Source organism: Botryllus schlosseri, chromosome 9, assembly GCF_051294905.1.
Source record: "Botryllus schlosseri isolate E-star chromosome 9, Bs_hap1, whole genome shotgun sequence".
In the NCBI taxonomy this organism is placed as follows: Eukaryota; Metazoa; Chordata; class Ascidiacea; order Stolidobranchia; family Styelidae; genus Botryllus; species Botryllus schlosseri.
In genome coordinates this window covers 15,429,081-15,444,987 of record NC_137244.1, presented here as the reverse complement: position 1 = coordinate 15,444,987, position 15,907 = coordinate 15,429,081, and the positions used below count along the sequence as shown (strand labels likewise).

At 42.1% G+C, this 15,907-nt stretch overlaps 2 protein-coding genes across 2 annotated transcripts in view; one reads left to right on the top strand and one right to left on the bottom strand.

Moving 5' to 3' along the window:
- Nucleotides 1–1,434: 1,434 nt before the first annotated feature.
- Nucleotides 1,435–14,768, top strand: LOC145446702 (uncharacterized). Its single transcript, XM_080325052.1, has 2 exons — nt 1,435–4,022; nt 13,085–14,768. The coding sequence occupies exons 1-2, from the start codon at nt 2,712–2,714 to the stop codon at nt 14,420–14,422; spliced, it is 2,649 nt and encodes an 882-aa protein (XP_080181178.1). The 5' UTR covers nt 1,435–2,711; the 3' UTR covers nt 14,423–14,768.
- The window catches only part of LOC145446218 (uncharacterized), a 28,958-nt gene continuing 27,687 nt past the window's right edge, over nt 14,637–15,907 (bottom strand). The window contains exon 27 of the mRNA XM_080324457.1: nt 14,637–15,177. Coding sequence (XP_080180583.1) covers nt 14,827–15,177 — 351 coding nt within the window. The 3' untranslated portion in view covers nt 14,637–14,826. The remainder of the gene's footprint in view (nt 15,178–15,907) is intronic.

Sequence of the window (15,907 nt, the reverse complement as noted above, 5' to 3'; positions counted from 1 at the left end):
TTGGACGCCTTGAAAAACCCGGAATTTAATTATGATTGCAATGGAATTTAGTAGTACCGGTACTGCAACGAATTACCCGTAGGCTACCGAAATCTTCACGATCTGATCACATACGCTGCTGCCACAATTCGAGGGTTTGTGTTCTGGTGCATGGGTACAATACAAACTATACCGTTTGACCACAAACTAGGTGAACTTATTCACAATCCCTTGTAAAATCATCAACAGGACACTGGAAGTTCATGTCTGAATCATAGTACCGGTACAGTAATCCGAAACAGTAGTACCGGTAGACTACTGGACAAGTTACTATTCTGCGCTCGAAATTATTGGACCACGACAATTGGTTCATCATGACCATTTTACATGTTGGATGGATTTAGGCCTACGTGTTCAATGTCAAAGCGTGTTGTTTGACTGAAAGACCGCTACAAGTCATCTCGGCTCATTCCTACCGAGTCATTTATCGCAATCTTGTGATTATTATGAAATTATTACACAAAGTAAGCCAAAAACGTCATTGCGATCGCTTTGCCCACCTAGTTCGGCCGAGTCACGGTCGGAATACGCCTGGTCATGGAAACACGGCCGACATGTACAACGCATGCGTCACGGCCTTTCGGCCGATCGTCGGCCGAGCATGGAAACGAAGTAACTGAGCAAGAAAAATAAACAAAATACGATTCGAGTTCTGTCGACATGTTTTTTCAATAATCCAATGCTGCTACCGGAACAAAGGCTGACTTCCTGTTTGTGACTCGAAGACGAACGGGAATGAGACGTAGATAAGACTGTCTGTCTCTCTTTCATGGTGATTTTAGCAGCACGAAGCCAATATCCAACGTAGCTACCAGAGATGAGCATGGATTAGGATTAGGTTTTGAAAAAACAGGATTTGTGAAATTTTGTCGGATTCGGATTGGATTTGGATTTAGACCTTTTTTTCGGAACGGATTAGGATTTGGATTGGATTTACCTATTTTCTGGGAGATTGAAATGTCGTGTGGCGAATGGCGACAAACTTTATTCAGATCAGTTATTATTGTACTTATAGTTACTAAGTTATCTTGAATCAAGTGAATCGTTGGTTGTGAAAGAAAATTTTCGAATCCCTTCATTGCATAAATTGGTATTTTTTTCTGAATTTCCAGTTGGAATCGGATTAGGATTGGACATGGACATGGACTTGAATATGAAAAAGGTATGGATTAGGATTCGGATTTGGATTTGAAGGTTCGGATTTGGATTGGATTAGGACATAGAAATTTCAAATCCGCTCATCTCTGGTAGCTACGTGGTAAATTGATATGGTTTGAGTTCGGCTATATTATTTGCATTTTGCAACATTTCATTTTCACTAGCTGTCACCAAAGAGCAATAGACAGGGCAGAATCATTTCTATTGTCTATAAACAATAGCGTGCGGAGAAGATTAGTTGGGCGTTCGATATTAGCTAAAGATAACTAACCTACGGATGTTTGTTTGTTTTCTATACCGGTAGTCTTGTACTGCGATTGTGGCTTACGTGTGTGTTGTAATTGTCACGCGGATTATGGTACTATCTTATGTGGTCAACTATTGATTTGTCGCCTAGGCCAAGGTTGGGTGTCTGATTTCAAAGACTATACTCCAACTCCAAGTTGTTTCGAGACATATCTTTTTATTGTATCGCAGTCTTGTGGTGTTTTGAATTGATGAAAATTCCTAGTAATATCAAACTGAACTGATCGATATTTCACTTCTTATCTCGTACCGAGAGCGAGAACTAAGGCTCATCATTGCAATAAATTGCCTTTCAAATCTCGTGGCTTCTGCATACATTGATTATATACGAATGCAATGGGTCTTCCGAAGGACTAACGAATTTTGTGATGCAAAGGTAATTGAAAATATAAAAAGGCATTTAATCCCAATTCTTATGATCATTTTGTATCAGGTGAAGATATTTCTGATTCAGTCATTTTAAACAGGCCCCGTGAAATCGTGGATATACTCAGATATCACAAAAAGGCAGACATAGAGGTCATATAAAGGTCACACATTGTTTGCTTGCAGCGTGTCTAGGGCTCAGATATCACGTCTGACTGAAGCATGTCTTGGTTCATTAAGTGCTCAGATATCAGGTCCGGACCATCTCTGGGGGTATTTTCTTCGCATGTATCAGCTCCGGAGCATTTCCGCATAGAAATAGTGGGTCCAAATGATGATTCCAATCATAGCTTACACTGTCTCACACAATCCAGAATGACTAAATATTTACACACTATTATTATTACATAATCAGAAGTATGGTTCGAAAGGGCACGTAGTGTTAGGTTAGTTTGCACGGATAATTCTCCAAATGGTTAAACAGCCCTGCTCTAAACCCTACCCCGTAACAAATTGTCCTAATCTCACGTAGATATACATGTCCGTATAAGAGCTTACGCTTGTGATGTTCACCGATATCAACGATCACGAATTGTGAAGTTGAACACCGTAAATTTTAACATATTCATGGGAAACAGTGATTGTGGATTGTAACCAGCTGACTTGATGACCTATTGGTTATATCGCTGAGCTGGCCACAATTTCAATGATATATTTTATTTTATTTTTGAAATCTTCTTGAAGTCTGTCTGCTGATGGTGGATGTGGGTAGAAAGGTACACTAATCTTATAACTTGATTCTGTTGTCATAGTTTTTTGACGTCTTACAAGTCAACACTGAAATGAATAATTACGCTGGGTGGGGCAACCAGGCGAGGCTTCCCGATGGATGGGAGGCAAAATGGGACCCTGGCAGTCGGAGATGGTTTTACATCGATCACACAACCAAGACTACTCACTGGGAGCTGCCTAGGAACCCTCCTCGTCAAACAGTTGTTCCAAGAGCAGACTTTTTGGCGAATCTCAAGGCGCAGTACCCGGAGGCCCATCCGGATATCATCAAGCAGGTTCTCGTAGATAAATCCAACAACTTCATGCAGTCCAAGATGCAATTACAAAGCATGGGATATCAGATGAAGCGGGAAGTGATCCCAGATTCGAAAATTGCTAAACAACTGGTTTCCGAACACATTTCTCTCTCACAATCGTTTGCCGAGTCCCTCCTGGTCAAGCATAACAATGATATTCATGCAGTCAAAAGAGCTCTTATGGATAAAGGATACCGGAAGAAAGCAGTGATCCAACCAGTTGCTCGTCATATGAAGACGTTACTGCTCGATTATCCCTCTGCAGACGAACAAACGATTAAGCAAGTTCTCGTTAGCAACAGTAACGTGATCCAGCATGCCCGCTACACTTTGGAATTAATGGGGTATGAAAAAGCGAGTAAGTCAAAGCCCCAACAAGCCCCGAAAAAGTCACCTCTGCCCAAAAAGCTGACCGAAACCGAGAAAAAACGCAGATTGAATGACCTGAAGCTAAAATTTCCGAGTCTTTCTGAGAGAATAATTGAGATGTCGCTGGAAGGGACAGATTACAACGTGGATCTGGCTGCGTCGGTACTGAAGATTTCTATGGATTCTGTGAATGCTAAAACCTCCATTACAGCTGCAACTTCACCCGAAGATGAACCAAGAAGTTCTAGTCTTCCTGAAAGTACTGAATATAGGTCGGCAAGTCTCGAACCAGTGATTTTCGGTAATGATGAAAATCAATATAAGGCACCTGAATATACTCCAACAACATCAGTCACAGCATCAACATCCATACCCAAACAGGCGGCTTACACCATACCTGAGAGAGTAGCCCGTAAGAAAGTTAGAGTGGAGAAAAGCGTCTTCACGAAGAAGCAGGTACCTTCTGGATATGTCTCTCGTAATCGCTGTAATCCCTCCGGCCCGAATCCAGATCTTGTTTCTGGTTCAAATCACTCTCTATTGCAAGAATTGCTCATCAAACCCAGGGGGCCCGATGTGTCGAACCGATGCGGCCCACTTCTGTCAAACCGCTTTGGACCTGACCCCGGCATGATGCAAGGTCCAGGAGGACTCGCCGTTGGCCCGATGTCGAAGGTATTGCTGGGAACCATGATATAATCTGTAACTGCTGCATGCTACCTTATTGCAAACTGTCGAGCACTTGAAGATTTGTTACAAATTGCATTTTTTTCTTGTTCATAATCATATTTGTTGTATTAATGTGTATGTGTAGTTCTCTCTTGCACAAAATATCTGTTGCTCAGTTTCCTGAAAGCTAATAGTGTTTTAACTAATGACTCGTTTATGTTTTACAAGCATACTATGCGTCAAATTATATTGTGCTGGTGTACCTCTGCATATCCTTAACATGGAATCTTCTTACATTACCCAAGTTTTTTGCTATATTTAATCAAAGAAATGTAACAACTCATTGGTTTGCGAATATTCCAGATGTTGGTAACAAACCGTTGTAGCCTGGTGATGAGGTTAACATTAGAGCAGGGTTCAAGGGTCACGAACACGAAGAACACTTAGCACAGCATTTTAAAAGGCTGTTGATGATTTCAGTTGAAACGTTGTTGTTGTTGTTCGAAATGAGCCATTCTCTCGTGCCAAATATCACTAACCCTCACTAGCTGATATCGCTTCGGCGATGGTAATATTCCATGGAGGAGGAATTTGCCGATATGAATGGCCAAGGCCGTATTGCCTTGACGTGCAATGGCCAAAGGTGGTCAGTAACAAAGTACTTCTACTTTTTCAAAGTACTCAAGTCGTTTTCCGCTACTTGCGGTACTTACTCAAGTAAATCTGATTTCTGCTTTGTAAAATTGTATTAGGATCTTGGTTGCTTTCACACCCTATTTAGCGTCCACTTGCAACGTGTGATCTACTCACTTACTTCTCACTATTTTTAGTTTGTCAAGTAGAAGTAGTGTAATCCTCCAATCAGAAAGATAGCCTGACGAATTTTGGGGCTGTTTTCGCGGAGTACCAGCATTTAATTTTCATAAAAGTTAAGTCAAGACCAGACTTCGTCGCGCTTCGTGCACGATACATATATGGAGTGACAAATATGTTTTCATGAAAGTATCGGGGAATATACTTTAGGTATCGGGTTGTGTGGTTCCCTTCACGCTGCATTGTCGCCCATATGAAATATTTCATCACAGTAAATATGGCGCGTACGTTTGAAACTACCAGCACCGTAACTGCCGCACCCCAAACCCCCCAATTGAGGGGGTCTGAGCTCGAAGGGGGCCCAAAATTATTTCGTGAATTAGCATAAATCATAGAGTATTTTTTTCAAAATTTATGCAATTTTTTCAAAATTTTTTCGCGCTGCGCGCGAATTCCAGTAGCCATTTTTCTATATTATTGGGTATTGGGCCATTACCGTGCCACGACCCACCATGATATACAATCAAGTTTTAGGCCATATAACATGTGACTCCAAGAAGTGTGCCAGAACGATCGGCAGCGAGAAAAGCTCGGCCGAAAAGGTCTATGCCCTTATGCAAACCGAAGACTTCGATATATAGGCTATACAAAATACATATAGGTTTAATCGTCCATAGGCGCCTAAATGACTGGCACCGAATGTTCCTGCGTTTGCAATCTGAACCTCACAAGACAAATACCATCCCGCTGGGAAAAAATTTCTGCCAGTGAAGAAATACCAATTTGAAATCGTGTGCGTCTCTTTAGAAGCCTACGTTTAAGCGATTCTATATTTTTTGATATAGCAGACTGGAAGTCACGAAATAATATCATGTAACGAAGTCATATCAACGGGTCCGCCCGCCCGAAGATGTTTAATCGTGATTTACGGGCCCTCCCGTTTCAAGACACTTCACTCAGCTCTACCGCTAAATCTAATTACGTGAGTAGAGAGGACAATAAATTGATAGCATAATATATATGCAATCGCCGATCTGATTGATCGATTTTATCATAAATTATCGAAAATTTTCGCGCTTCGCGCTGGCTTACAATACAGTACAGATAATTTCGTGACAAACGCGAGCAACGTGATATGAGGGGGTCGGTTTATCACCCTATGAGAGACCAAGACCCACGTTTTTGGGGGCCTGACGAGGTGCTATTTCGTTCCTGCCAACGGGTATACGCCCGAAGATGTTTAATTATTATTGAGTGTCCTACCTTTTCAAACACACCTCACTCAGCTCTACCGGCAAATCTTATTACGTGAGCAGAGAGAAGATAAAAATTGATAACAATATATGCAATTCCCCATCATACTGACTGATGAAATCATGAATTCTAGAAATTTGGCGCGCTTAGACGACAAAAGCTGATTCACTAAACAAACTCCCAATGAATATCGGTAAACAGTGTAACGCCGGAGGGGGGTCTGGGGGGCGAACCCCCCTCCCCCCCAGAAGTTCGGTCTATAACCCTATGGGGGGCCCAAGACAAACGTTTTGGGGGGGGCTGACGAAGTGCTGTTACTGCCCTGGAAACTACCGTTTCGCAATCTAGCAATCACCTATCATATCGTAATCTAGCAGCCCATGGCGTATGTCCTAATCTGGAAAAGTGGACTCTGACTTGTTGTGCGTTAGACCTGTTTTAGAAGAACACTGTTTAAACTTTCTGGACAAAAGACATAAAATATATTTTCTGCATTTTGGAAGTAGTATTGGTATTTCTCTTCAATACCCAGTACTTTAATTTCTAATTAGTTTCAGTTCTTTTTTTCTGGAGATCATACACGATGAAGTATAAAAGCAAGTGTAGTAATGCCTCTATTTTTCGAAAATATAGCTACACTATGTGACATTTTTACGATCCGATATATTTTTATTAACATAAACTAATCGCTGAAAGTAACGTATACCAATCGGGAATACCGTATCCGATATGACTTATACGTATTGCTCTTCGACTAAACTACGGGCCTTGTAATATGGGGGAGCGCGCCATGCCATGATATGTTCTAAAACGGGGTATTCGAGTTCGAGTGAGCAAAGGATTAGTATCGCAAAAAATTGATACATCCTAGGATGTATCAATATGAATCAAACTCTCTACACCAGTGGTTCTTAACCTTTTTTCCTTCAGCGCCCCCTTTCAAAAATGATCGTGCTCCAGCGCCCCCCAACCTCATATTGTAAGGAATGTAATAAAGACAATGAGTAAGAGGGAGGGCCGTAACAGCACTTTTTCAACCCCCTTAAAAAGGATTGCCTTGCGCACCCATAGCGTGATAAACCGAACTTAGGGCTTCGCCCCCAAGAACCCCGTAGGGTGATTTCGAGGGTCAACAAAGTTTGCGTGGCCTGGTCGCCCTAGGTACCAAAATTTTCTATAATGCATGGATGAATAGGTGGTATTTACATATATAAGTCGCTATAAACCCTTTATCCTCTCAGCCCACGTAATCAGATTTACCAGTAGCGCTGAGTGAGCTGTTGTATGGGAAAATAAAGGGCACGTAATTAATAATTAAACATACTCGGGCGTGCCCGTAGGTACAATTAATTCGTTACCAGGGCCGTAACAGCACTTCGTTGGTCTTGAGCCCCCCATCGGATGATAAAACAAACTTCCAGGGGGGCTTTGCCCCCAGACCCCATTTGGCTATCCGCTATTTGCTGATACTAGTCATCTACATTGGTGTCCATTTACTGAGGCAGCTATTCTGGCCGATACGCGCGAAGCGCGAAAAATTTCACTAATTAATCATTGAATTGGTCAATATGATCGGTAATTGCATGTATATTGAGATCAATTTTTATCCTCTCTCTGCTCGCGTAAACAGATTTACCGGTAAAGCTGAGCGATGTGTGATTGAAAAGGTAGGGCACCTCAATATTAATTATACATCTTCGGGCGTATACCCGTTGACAGGAACGAAACGGCACTTCGTCAGGCCCCCTAAAAAAACTTGGGTCTTAGGCTCCCATAGGGTGATAAACCGACCGCCCCCCATCACGTTGTTCGCTTTTGACACGGAATCAGCTGTACTGTTTAGCGAAGCGCGAAAACTTTCGATAATTCATGATAAAATTGGTCAGTAAGATAGGGAATTGCATATATACTGCTATCAATTTCTTGTCCTCTCTTCTCACGTTACCAGATTTACCGGTAGAGCTGAGTGAGGTGCAATGTTCCCTCTAAGCTGCGCACGTGCGCAGTGCTGACACGGTCTCTGCGCACAGAAAATCTACGTTGCGCACAACAAATCCTAAGTTATGGCCTTTTTTAGTCGTTACGCACTGTTGTCCAAGGGTCAGCGCAGTGAGTTGTTGAGTGTGCGCAGACTCATCAAAACTAAAGCGAACATTGTCAGATGTCTTGGAAACTGTAGGGCCCGTAACTAATAATTAAACATATTTGGGCGGGCGAACCCGTAGTTATGACTTCGTTGCATGATGTTATTTCGTGACCTCCTGTCTGCTATATCAAAAAATATAGAATCACCCAACGCGAGAATATCTAGTTTTAGATATCCCTGTCGCCCAATCGTACTAAACTTTAAAAGACGCACACGATTTCAAATTGGTATTTCTTCACTGGCATATAATTTTTCCCTACCAGATGGAATTCGTCTTCTGGGGTTCAGATTGCCAAGACAGGAACATTCGATGCCAGTCATTTAGGCGCCCATGGACAATTAAACCTATATGTATTTTGTAGGCTATATATAATGAAGTTTTCGGTGTTAATTTGCTCTGAATACTCGTTAAGGATATGTCCTACCACCACATCATCTACTGCGAAGCCATTTTTCTCCAGCGCCCCCCATACCGCCCCCCCTGAGCCCAGCGCCCCCCATATCTCCCCCTGAGCGTTTCCGCCCCCTTCAAAATCGCCAGCGCCCCCTGGGGGGCGCTGTGGGCAAGGTTAAGAACCACTGCTCTACACCTTCCGCATAGCTAAATTCGCATCCTTTGACAGTCCATGCGAACGAATTACGACCGTTTTCACAACTACTGACTTACTTGAGTATATTTAAAGTCAGTCAGTTTTACTTCTACTTCAAGTAGTTTTATGTTGCTTTTAAATGAGTACTTCTACTTGAGTAGCTTTATAGACTACTTTGATCACCGTCCATCTCTGTCAATGGCCCACCACTGTCAAGACCGAGACGCTTAGAAAACGACTTCTAGCGCCTCAAAATACTGAGCTTTACGAGATGGTTTTCCAGCAAGTACAACGTCTAGATAACCCCAATATCGATTATTTAGCATGGCTGGCCAATCTGCGGCAGTAGAAGGGAAATTATGCGGCCGTCGACACTTATTTCGATTAGGACGTGTTGGCAGCCGCCAATAGGTAAATTGAATTTACGAATTGACTCTCTAATTAATCAGAGGTTTGAATTATTCTTTAAATTTTCCTCGCGCTAGGCGCGGTTCTATGCGAGTTGATTTTCGATTTCAATATAGTACTGTCCTTTGTAATCTGATCCACACAGTACAGATGCAAACACCAAGGAAAATTGATGCGCCCCATAAGGAAATAAAAATTTGTAATCGCGTTCTCCTCATCACGAAGGAAATGTGTTTCTGGTAGGCCTGCGTTTAGCCGAATCCAATATCCTTCCACTATACCGACAATCCTGATGGAAGGTCAAGAAATAACAGCATACAGCAAAGGAGACTAATAACACGACCCAAAGATGCAGTACAGCATTAACAACTCTCCCAAATCCCGGCATCAACTCTACCGGTGAATTTGATCGCATGGGCTGACAATATAAATATTTGATAGTAATATGTGAAACTATACTTGTAATAATGGCGAAATTCACTCAAGAATATGAAACAAATTCGCGCTTTGCGCGACTAGTCAACGAATGCCTATGTTTATATTCGTAACTAACGATTGTGGTATGCATAGTCAGCCGATAGCAGTAAATAGATTAGTCCGGAGCTCACCGGCAATGGACATGGACACTGGACACTTGGACAGTCTAGCGTGGGTTGGCCTCCAGTTAGCTCATTACGACTATGCACTAGAATGCGGACATAGCTAACATAAGTAGCCTAATCGAAATCAGGGATTTCTAGTTTCTAGATATCCCTGATCGAAATGCGGCCTTGAATAGCGGAAAGGTTGGCCACATCTGCTTTAGTTGCTGAAGAGTGTTGTCAGGTATCGTGCGCAGCTCATAGTTCAAAATAGAATGAAAGTGATGATCATGATTTTTTTGTTGTATTCTATTTGTATTTCTTCAATAAAATATTATTTCTTTTGCGGTAACTTGGCCCGTCTCTAAATATGTTGAGAGAACTGCGCTGTATTGGGGTTTCTATAGGCAACCTAACACTTTCATGAGGTGAACAGAAAATTTTCAAATTTTATGCTATTTATTATTATATAATAAATAGAAACTTTCTTCTCCTGTAGCAATGCGGCTACTGGTTGGAATTGAGCCAAATTTGGTGTGTGGCTTAAATTAGGTAACTTAACAATTTTATCAAGTAGCCAGTACGATTTGAGAGAAAAGTCATTTTTGAAGACCCCTATCCTGCATTAGACCGTTTCGGCTCAATCCCAATTTTCTGCCATGCTCAAAAGGATGTTTGCGGCATCCTGCTGTTGGGAGGAAAATGGGTGGACTTATTGTCTCCTTTCGTTTCTCAGCAACGATACAATGATTTGTATAGGTCGTTTTGCGTCACAGATACTCGTTCCAATTTTGTTGCTGTGACATGTCTAACCGCGAGAAATAAATTCGGTCTCATTATTCGCGTGCTAGGCGACAAGCCTCTTCTGATGTAGCGTGCAAGGGCATCCGCTTTTTCGCGATGTAGCGGAAATGTTCTTCGCCATTTCGCCATGACCAAGTGTTCGAAAAAGAGCGAGTAGGGCTTTATTTGCGAAGTCAATTTAGTGTCAGTGTTCAGTGTTCAGTGTTCATAGAGCGATTACAGCGTGTTGTAACATAGCTGCAGGCCTATGACATAGTTGAGTGACTTTGTTATGATCCGCCATTCTTGTTGTGGGGAAATCCCCAAAATACAGGATATTTGCGTGATGTGCCAGCTCAGAGCTCATAACAGATACACGCCATTGTTGTGTCACAGACTGATTTTAAATTATGTTGTAATGTAATCAGTACCGCGGTTGCTTTCGATTGATACCAAATTTATCAAATTTCGCTCTCGGCGTTTTCTTTTCGCGACAAAACTCAATATATTTGCGAACCCAACGACTCTAAACCAGTGCTTTTCAACAGTGTGGGATGGTACGCACTTGCGCGGATGAAAATTGTGATCTCCTTCACTTTTTCTGACGCGGAATAATTCAAATAAACTTGGTAGGATATCAAGTACAGTGGATGCCTAGCTTTTGTTGTTCCGACGCATTTGTAAAAACTTGCACCGCTAATCGTAGCTCCTATAAAAAAATTCTCTCATACCATCCGGAATGAATATATATTTACGCACTCTTATTATTACATTTTCAAGATTATGGTTAGAAAGAGGCTGTGATTTTAGGTTGGTTTGTGCGGATGAAAGTTTTGCTAAAAAGGCGCGGAAGATACTTAAAAGAAAATCCCTACTCTAAACCCTGCCATATAACAAATTGTTCAATTCTCGCGTAGATATATATTTCTGTGCAAGAAGTTACACTTGTGATCTTCACCGATATATCAACGATCACTAATTATGAAGTTGAGCACCATAAATTTCAGCATATTCATGGGGAACAGTGATTGTGGATTGTAGCCAGCCGACTTGATGACATATTGGTTACGGTGTATCCAGGCGCGTATCCAGAGCGCGAAAAAGGGGGGGGGTTTGCGTTACGAAATTATTGGCTATTATGACGTCATTCTTACAATTACTCATCTCCACACCATGGCGAATATTTACGAATTATTATAGTTTAATAAATAGAGATTTGCGGTGAGTGGGAGATGTACGAATACGATACAGATATTACCTGAAAATCGCGTTTCTTTTAAGGTATGATTGAAAGAAATTCGTAAATGCTCACATTTAGTCATGATGAGCCGGCAAACGCCGCACGTCTTCAAGCGCCTAGTTGCGGCCAGAGATGCGCGATTTTGTTGGGTTTTGACGATATTATGCGCACGGCCGGTAGTATCGCAGCGGACGAACAAGCGCGGAATAGGGCGGTATCATAAACGAGGGCGATCGCGATCGCCACAGAGAGGTGTGGTGTGAACGGTGTACGTCGTACACGAATGTGTGCTTTTCGATGGCTGAGCGTGTAGTACGCACGAACATAATTAGACCTTAATTGCAAGCACGCAAGTGAGTCAATTAATACAGAGTACACACTGGGCTAATAACTTGATCGACAGAGAAACTTGCCAGCTGATATAATTAGGTTAACTTTACTACTAGGCCTACTCAATTCTCCCGTTCAGCGACAACATAGGCCTGTATTTGGACGACAGCAAGCCACCTAACAATCGGGAACGTGGATTGCTAGGCTTGTATTTTGAAATGTGAATGTCAATCGTAGGCCGTTTCTCGCCAATAATCGCGAAGACAATGTGGATTTGAGAACAGCATTGTCGTACTGGTGCCGCCATGTCTGCGTCTCGCTGATCAATCAACACGCCGTGCAATTCTTAATTAGGATTTCAAGGCGAGCAGGTGCAGCGAATTCGCGGGCGATGTTGATTGCCGACAATTTCGTCTTTGCAATTACGTATCGCGTCGGCCAATTAGATTAGATTTTCCTAAAATGCGTCTCTCGTTTTAGCAAGGCGAGAGAGAAATCGAGGGAAGAAAGTTGAGCACGTCAGCAACTGCCACAGCTGAAATGTAGCTGAACAAGCGCAGAATTCGTATGGAATTAGCGAAATATAATGACCTATTTTATCCCTTCGATTAATTCGGCGCATAATTCCAATCTTTTGTAGGGGTTTTAGTCCCCTTAAATAACATTAAGACGCCATATTCGCCTTCTCATACGTAAAAACGAATATGTTAAACTAATAAATTAGCAAATATTAGAGGCTATATTTGACATCAATTTTTAGGATTTTGAAAAGGGGGGGTTCCGACCCCCTAAACCCCCCCCCTGGATACGCCACTGGGTGTATCGCTGAGCTGACCGCAAATTCAATTAAATATTATATTTCATTTTTGAAATAAACGTCTGGTTGTCTGCTAATGGTGGATAAGAAGGTAAACTAATCTTGTAACTTGGTCCTTTTGTCATAGTTTTTTGAAGTATTACAAGTCGACACTGAAATGAATAATTACGCTGAGCGCAGCAACCGGGTGATCCAGTCAAGGCTTCCCGAGGGATGGGAGGCTAAATGGGATCCCGGTCGTGGGAGATGGTTTTATATCGATCACACCACCAGGACTACTCACTGGGAGCTGCCTAGGAACCCTCCTCGTCAGACAGTTGTGCCAAGAGCAGACTTTTTGGCGAATCTCAAGGCGCAGTACCCGCAGGCCCATCCGGAAATCATCAAGCAGGTTCTCATAGATAAATCCAACGACTTCATGCAGTCGAAGATGCAATTACAAAGAATTGGATATCAAATGAAGCGGGAAGTGATTCCAGATTCGGAAATTGCTAAACAACTGACTTCCGAACACATTTCTGTCTCGCAATCGTTTGCCGAGTCCCTCCTGATCCAGCATGACAATGATATTCATGCAGTCCAAAGAGCGCTTATGTATAAAGGATACAAGAAGAAAGTGATCCAACCAGTTGCTCGTCATGTGAAGACTTTACTGCTCGATTATCCCTCTGCAAACGAACAACGAATTAAGCAAGTTCTCGTTAACAACAGTAACGTGATCCAGCATGCCCGCTCCGCTTTGGAATTAATGGGGTATAAAAAAGCGAGTAAGCCAAAGCCTCAACAAGCCCCGAAAAAGTTAACTTCGCCCAAAAAACTGACCGAAACCGAGAAAAAACGCAGATTGAATGAGCTGAAGCGAAAATTTCCGAGTCTTTCTGAGAGAATAATTGAGATGTCGCTGGAAGGGACAGATTACAACGCAGACCTGGCTGAGTCGGTACTGAAGATTTCTATGGATTCTGTGAATGCTAAAACCTCCAATACAGCTGCAACTTCAACCGAAGATGAACCAGGAAGTTCTAGTCTTCCTCAAAGTACTGAATATAGGTCGGCAAGTCTCGAACCAGTGATTTTCGGTAACGATGAAAATCAATATAAGGCACCTGAATATACTCCAACAACATCAGTTACAGCATCAACATCCATACCCAAACAGGCGGCTTACACCATACCTGAGATAGTAGCCCGTAAGAAAGTTAGAGTGGAGAAAAGTGTATTCACGAAGAAGCAGGCACCCTCTGGATATGTCTCGCGTAATCGCTGTAATCCCTCCGGCCCGAATCCAGATCTTGTTTCTGGTTCAAATCACTCTCTATTGCAAGAATCGCTCATCAAACCCATGGGGCCCGATGTGTCCAACAGATGCGGCCCACTTCTGTCAAACTGCTTTGGACCCGACTCCGGCATGATGCAAGGTCCAGGAGGGCTTGCTGTTGGCCCAATGTCAAATGTATTGCTGTAAACCATGATATTAACTTGTAATTGCTGCATACTACCTTATTGCAAACTGTCAAGCACTTGAAGATTTGTAACAAATTGCATTTTTTTCTCGTTCATAATCATATTTTTTATATTATTGTCTACGTGTAGTTCTGTCTTGCACAAAATATCTGTTGCTCAGTTTCCAGAAAGCTAATAGTGTTTTAACTAATGCAATGCAATGTTTTACAAGCATACCATGCGTCAAATTAGATTGTATTGATGTATGTCTGCATATCCTTATCATGGAATCTTGTTATATTGCCTAAGTTTATTATTATATTTAACCGAACAAATGTAACAACTCATTGGTTTGCGAATATTCCAGATGTTGGTAATATACCGTTGTAGCCTGGTGATGAGGTTAACATTAGACCCCGTTTCAGCTCAATCCAAAATTTCTGCCATGCTCAAAAGGATGGTTGCGGCATCCTGTTGGGAGGAAAATGGGTGGACTGATTGTCTCCTTTCGTTTCTCAGCAACGATGCAATGATTTGCAGGTCGTCTCGAATTTGTGACTCCCCGTCGTCGTTTTGCGTCACGGAGGCTCGTTCCAATTTTGTTGCCGTGACATGTCTAACCGCGAGAAACAATTTCGGTCTCAGTTTTCGCGTGCTAGGCGACAGGCCTCTTGTGATGTAGCGTGCAAGGGCATCTGCTTTTTCGCGTTGCAGCGGGAAGGTTCTCCGCCATTTCGCCATGACCAAGTGTTCGAGAAAGAGCGAGTAGGGCTTTACCTGTGAAGTCAATTTAGTGTCAGTATTAACTGTTTATAGACAAAGAAAAGCGATTACAGCGTGCTGTTTAACATATTCTTGGCTGCAGGCCGTGATGATCCGCCAATCTTGGTGTGGGGAAATCCCCATTACTAATACCAGTTCATAACAGATATAAACAGCATTGCTGCGTCACAAAACTATGTTACAATGCAAAATTCGAGACTGATTTTGGGCAGTTTCCAGGACCACGAGCACAAAAAAATATTATTTTCACAATCAGTACCACGGTTGCTTTCGATTGAAAGCAATTTTATCAAATTTCGCTCTCTAAACGCCAGTCTAAACAGTGCCGTAAATTGCCTTTGGTCAAATGGCAAGAATGACGTACCCTATCGCAGTGAGCCGTGAGATTTGCTTGTGTTCACACCATTGTAGGACACTATGATTAAACGCTCTCAAATCGGAAGTAGTAAATAAGTGATTTCAAAAGTATTCAAGTAAATAGTTTTGAGGAATAGATTTAGTAACATGTGTCCCATATGTTAAGCAGAAAATCATTGCATCTTCGCGACAACGCTAAGTAGCTTGACACTGCAGTTAGAGTAATTTTGGAAAATATATGTTGCTAAACCACCATAATGTGACTATTTCGACCAGTCGACATTGTAATTTCACTAGCAAAAGTGAAACAAACCGATACAAAAAAATACTTCGTACTTCACAAAACCAATGAAAAAAGTAAGTAGTT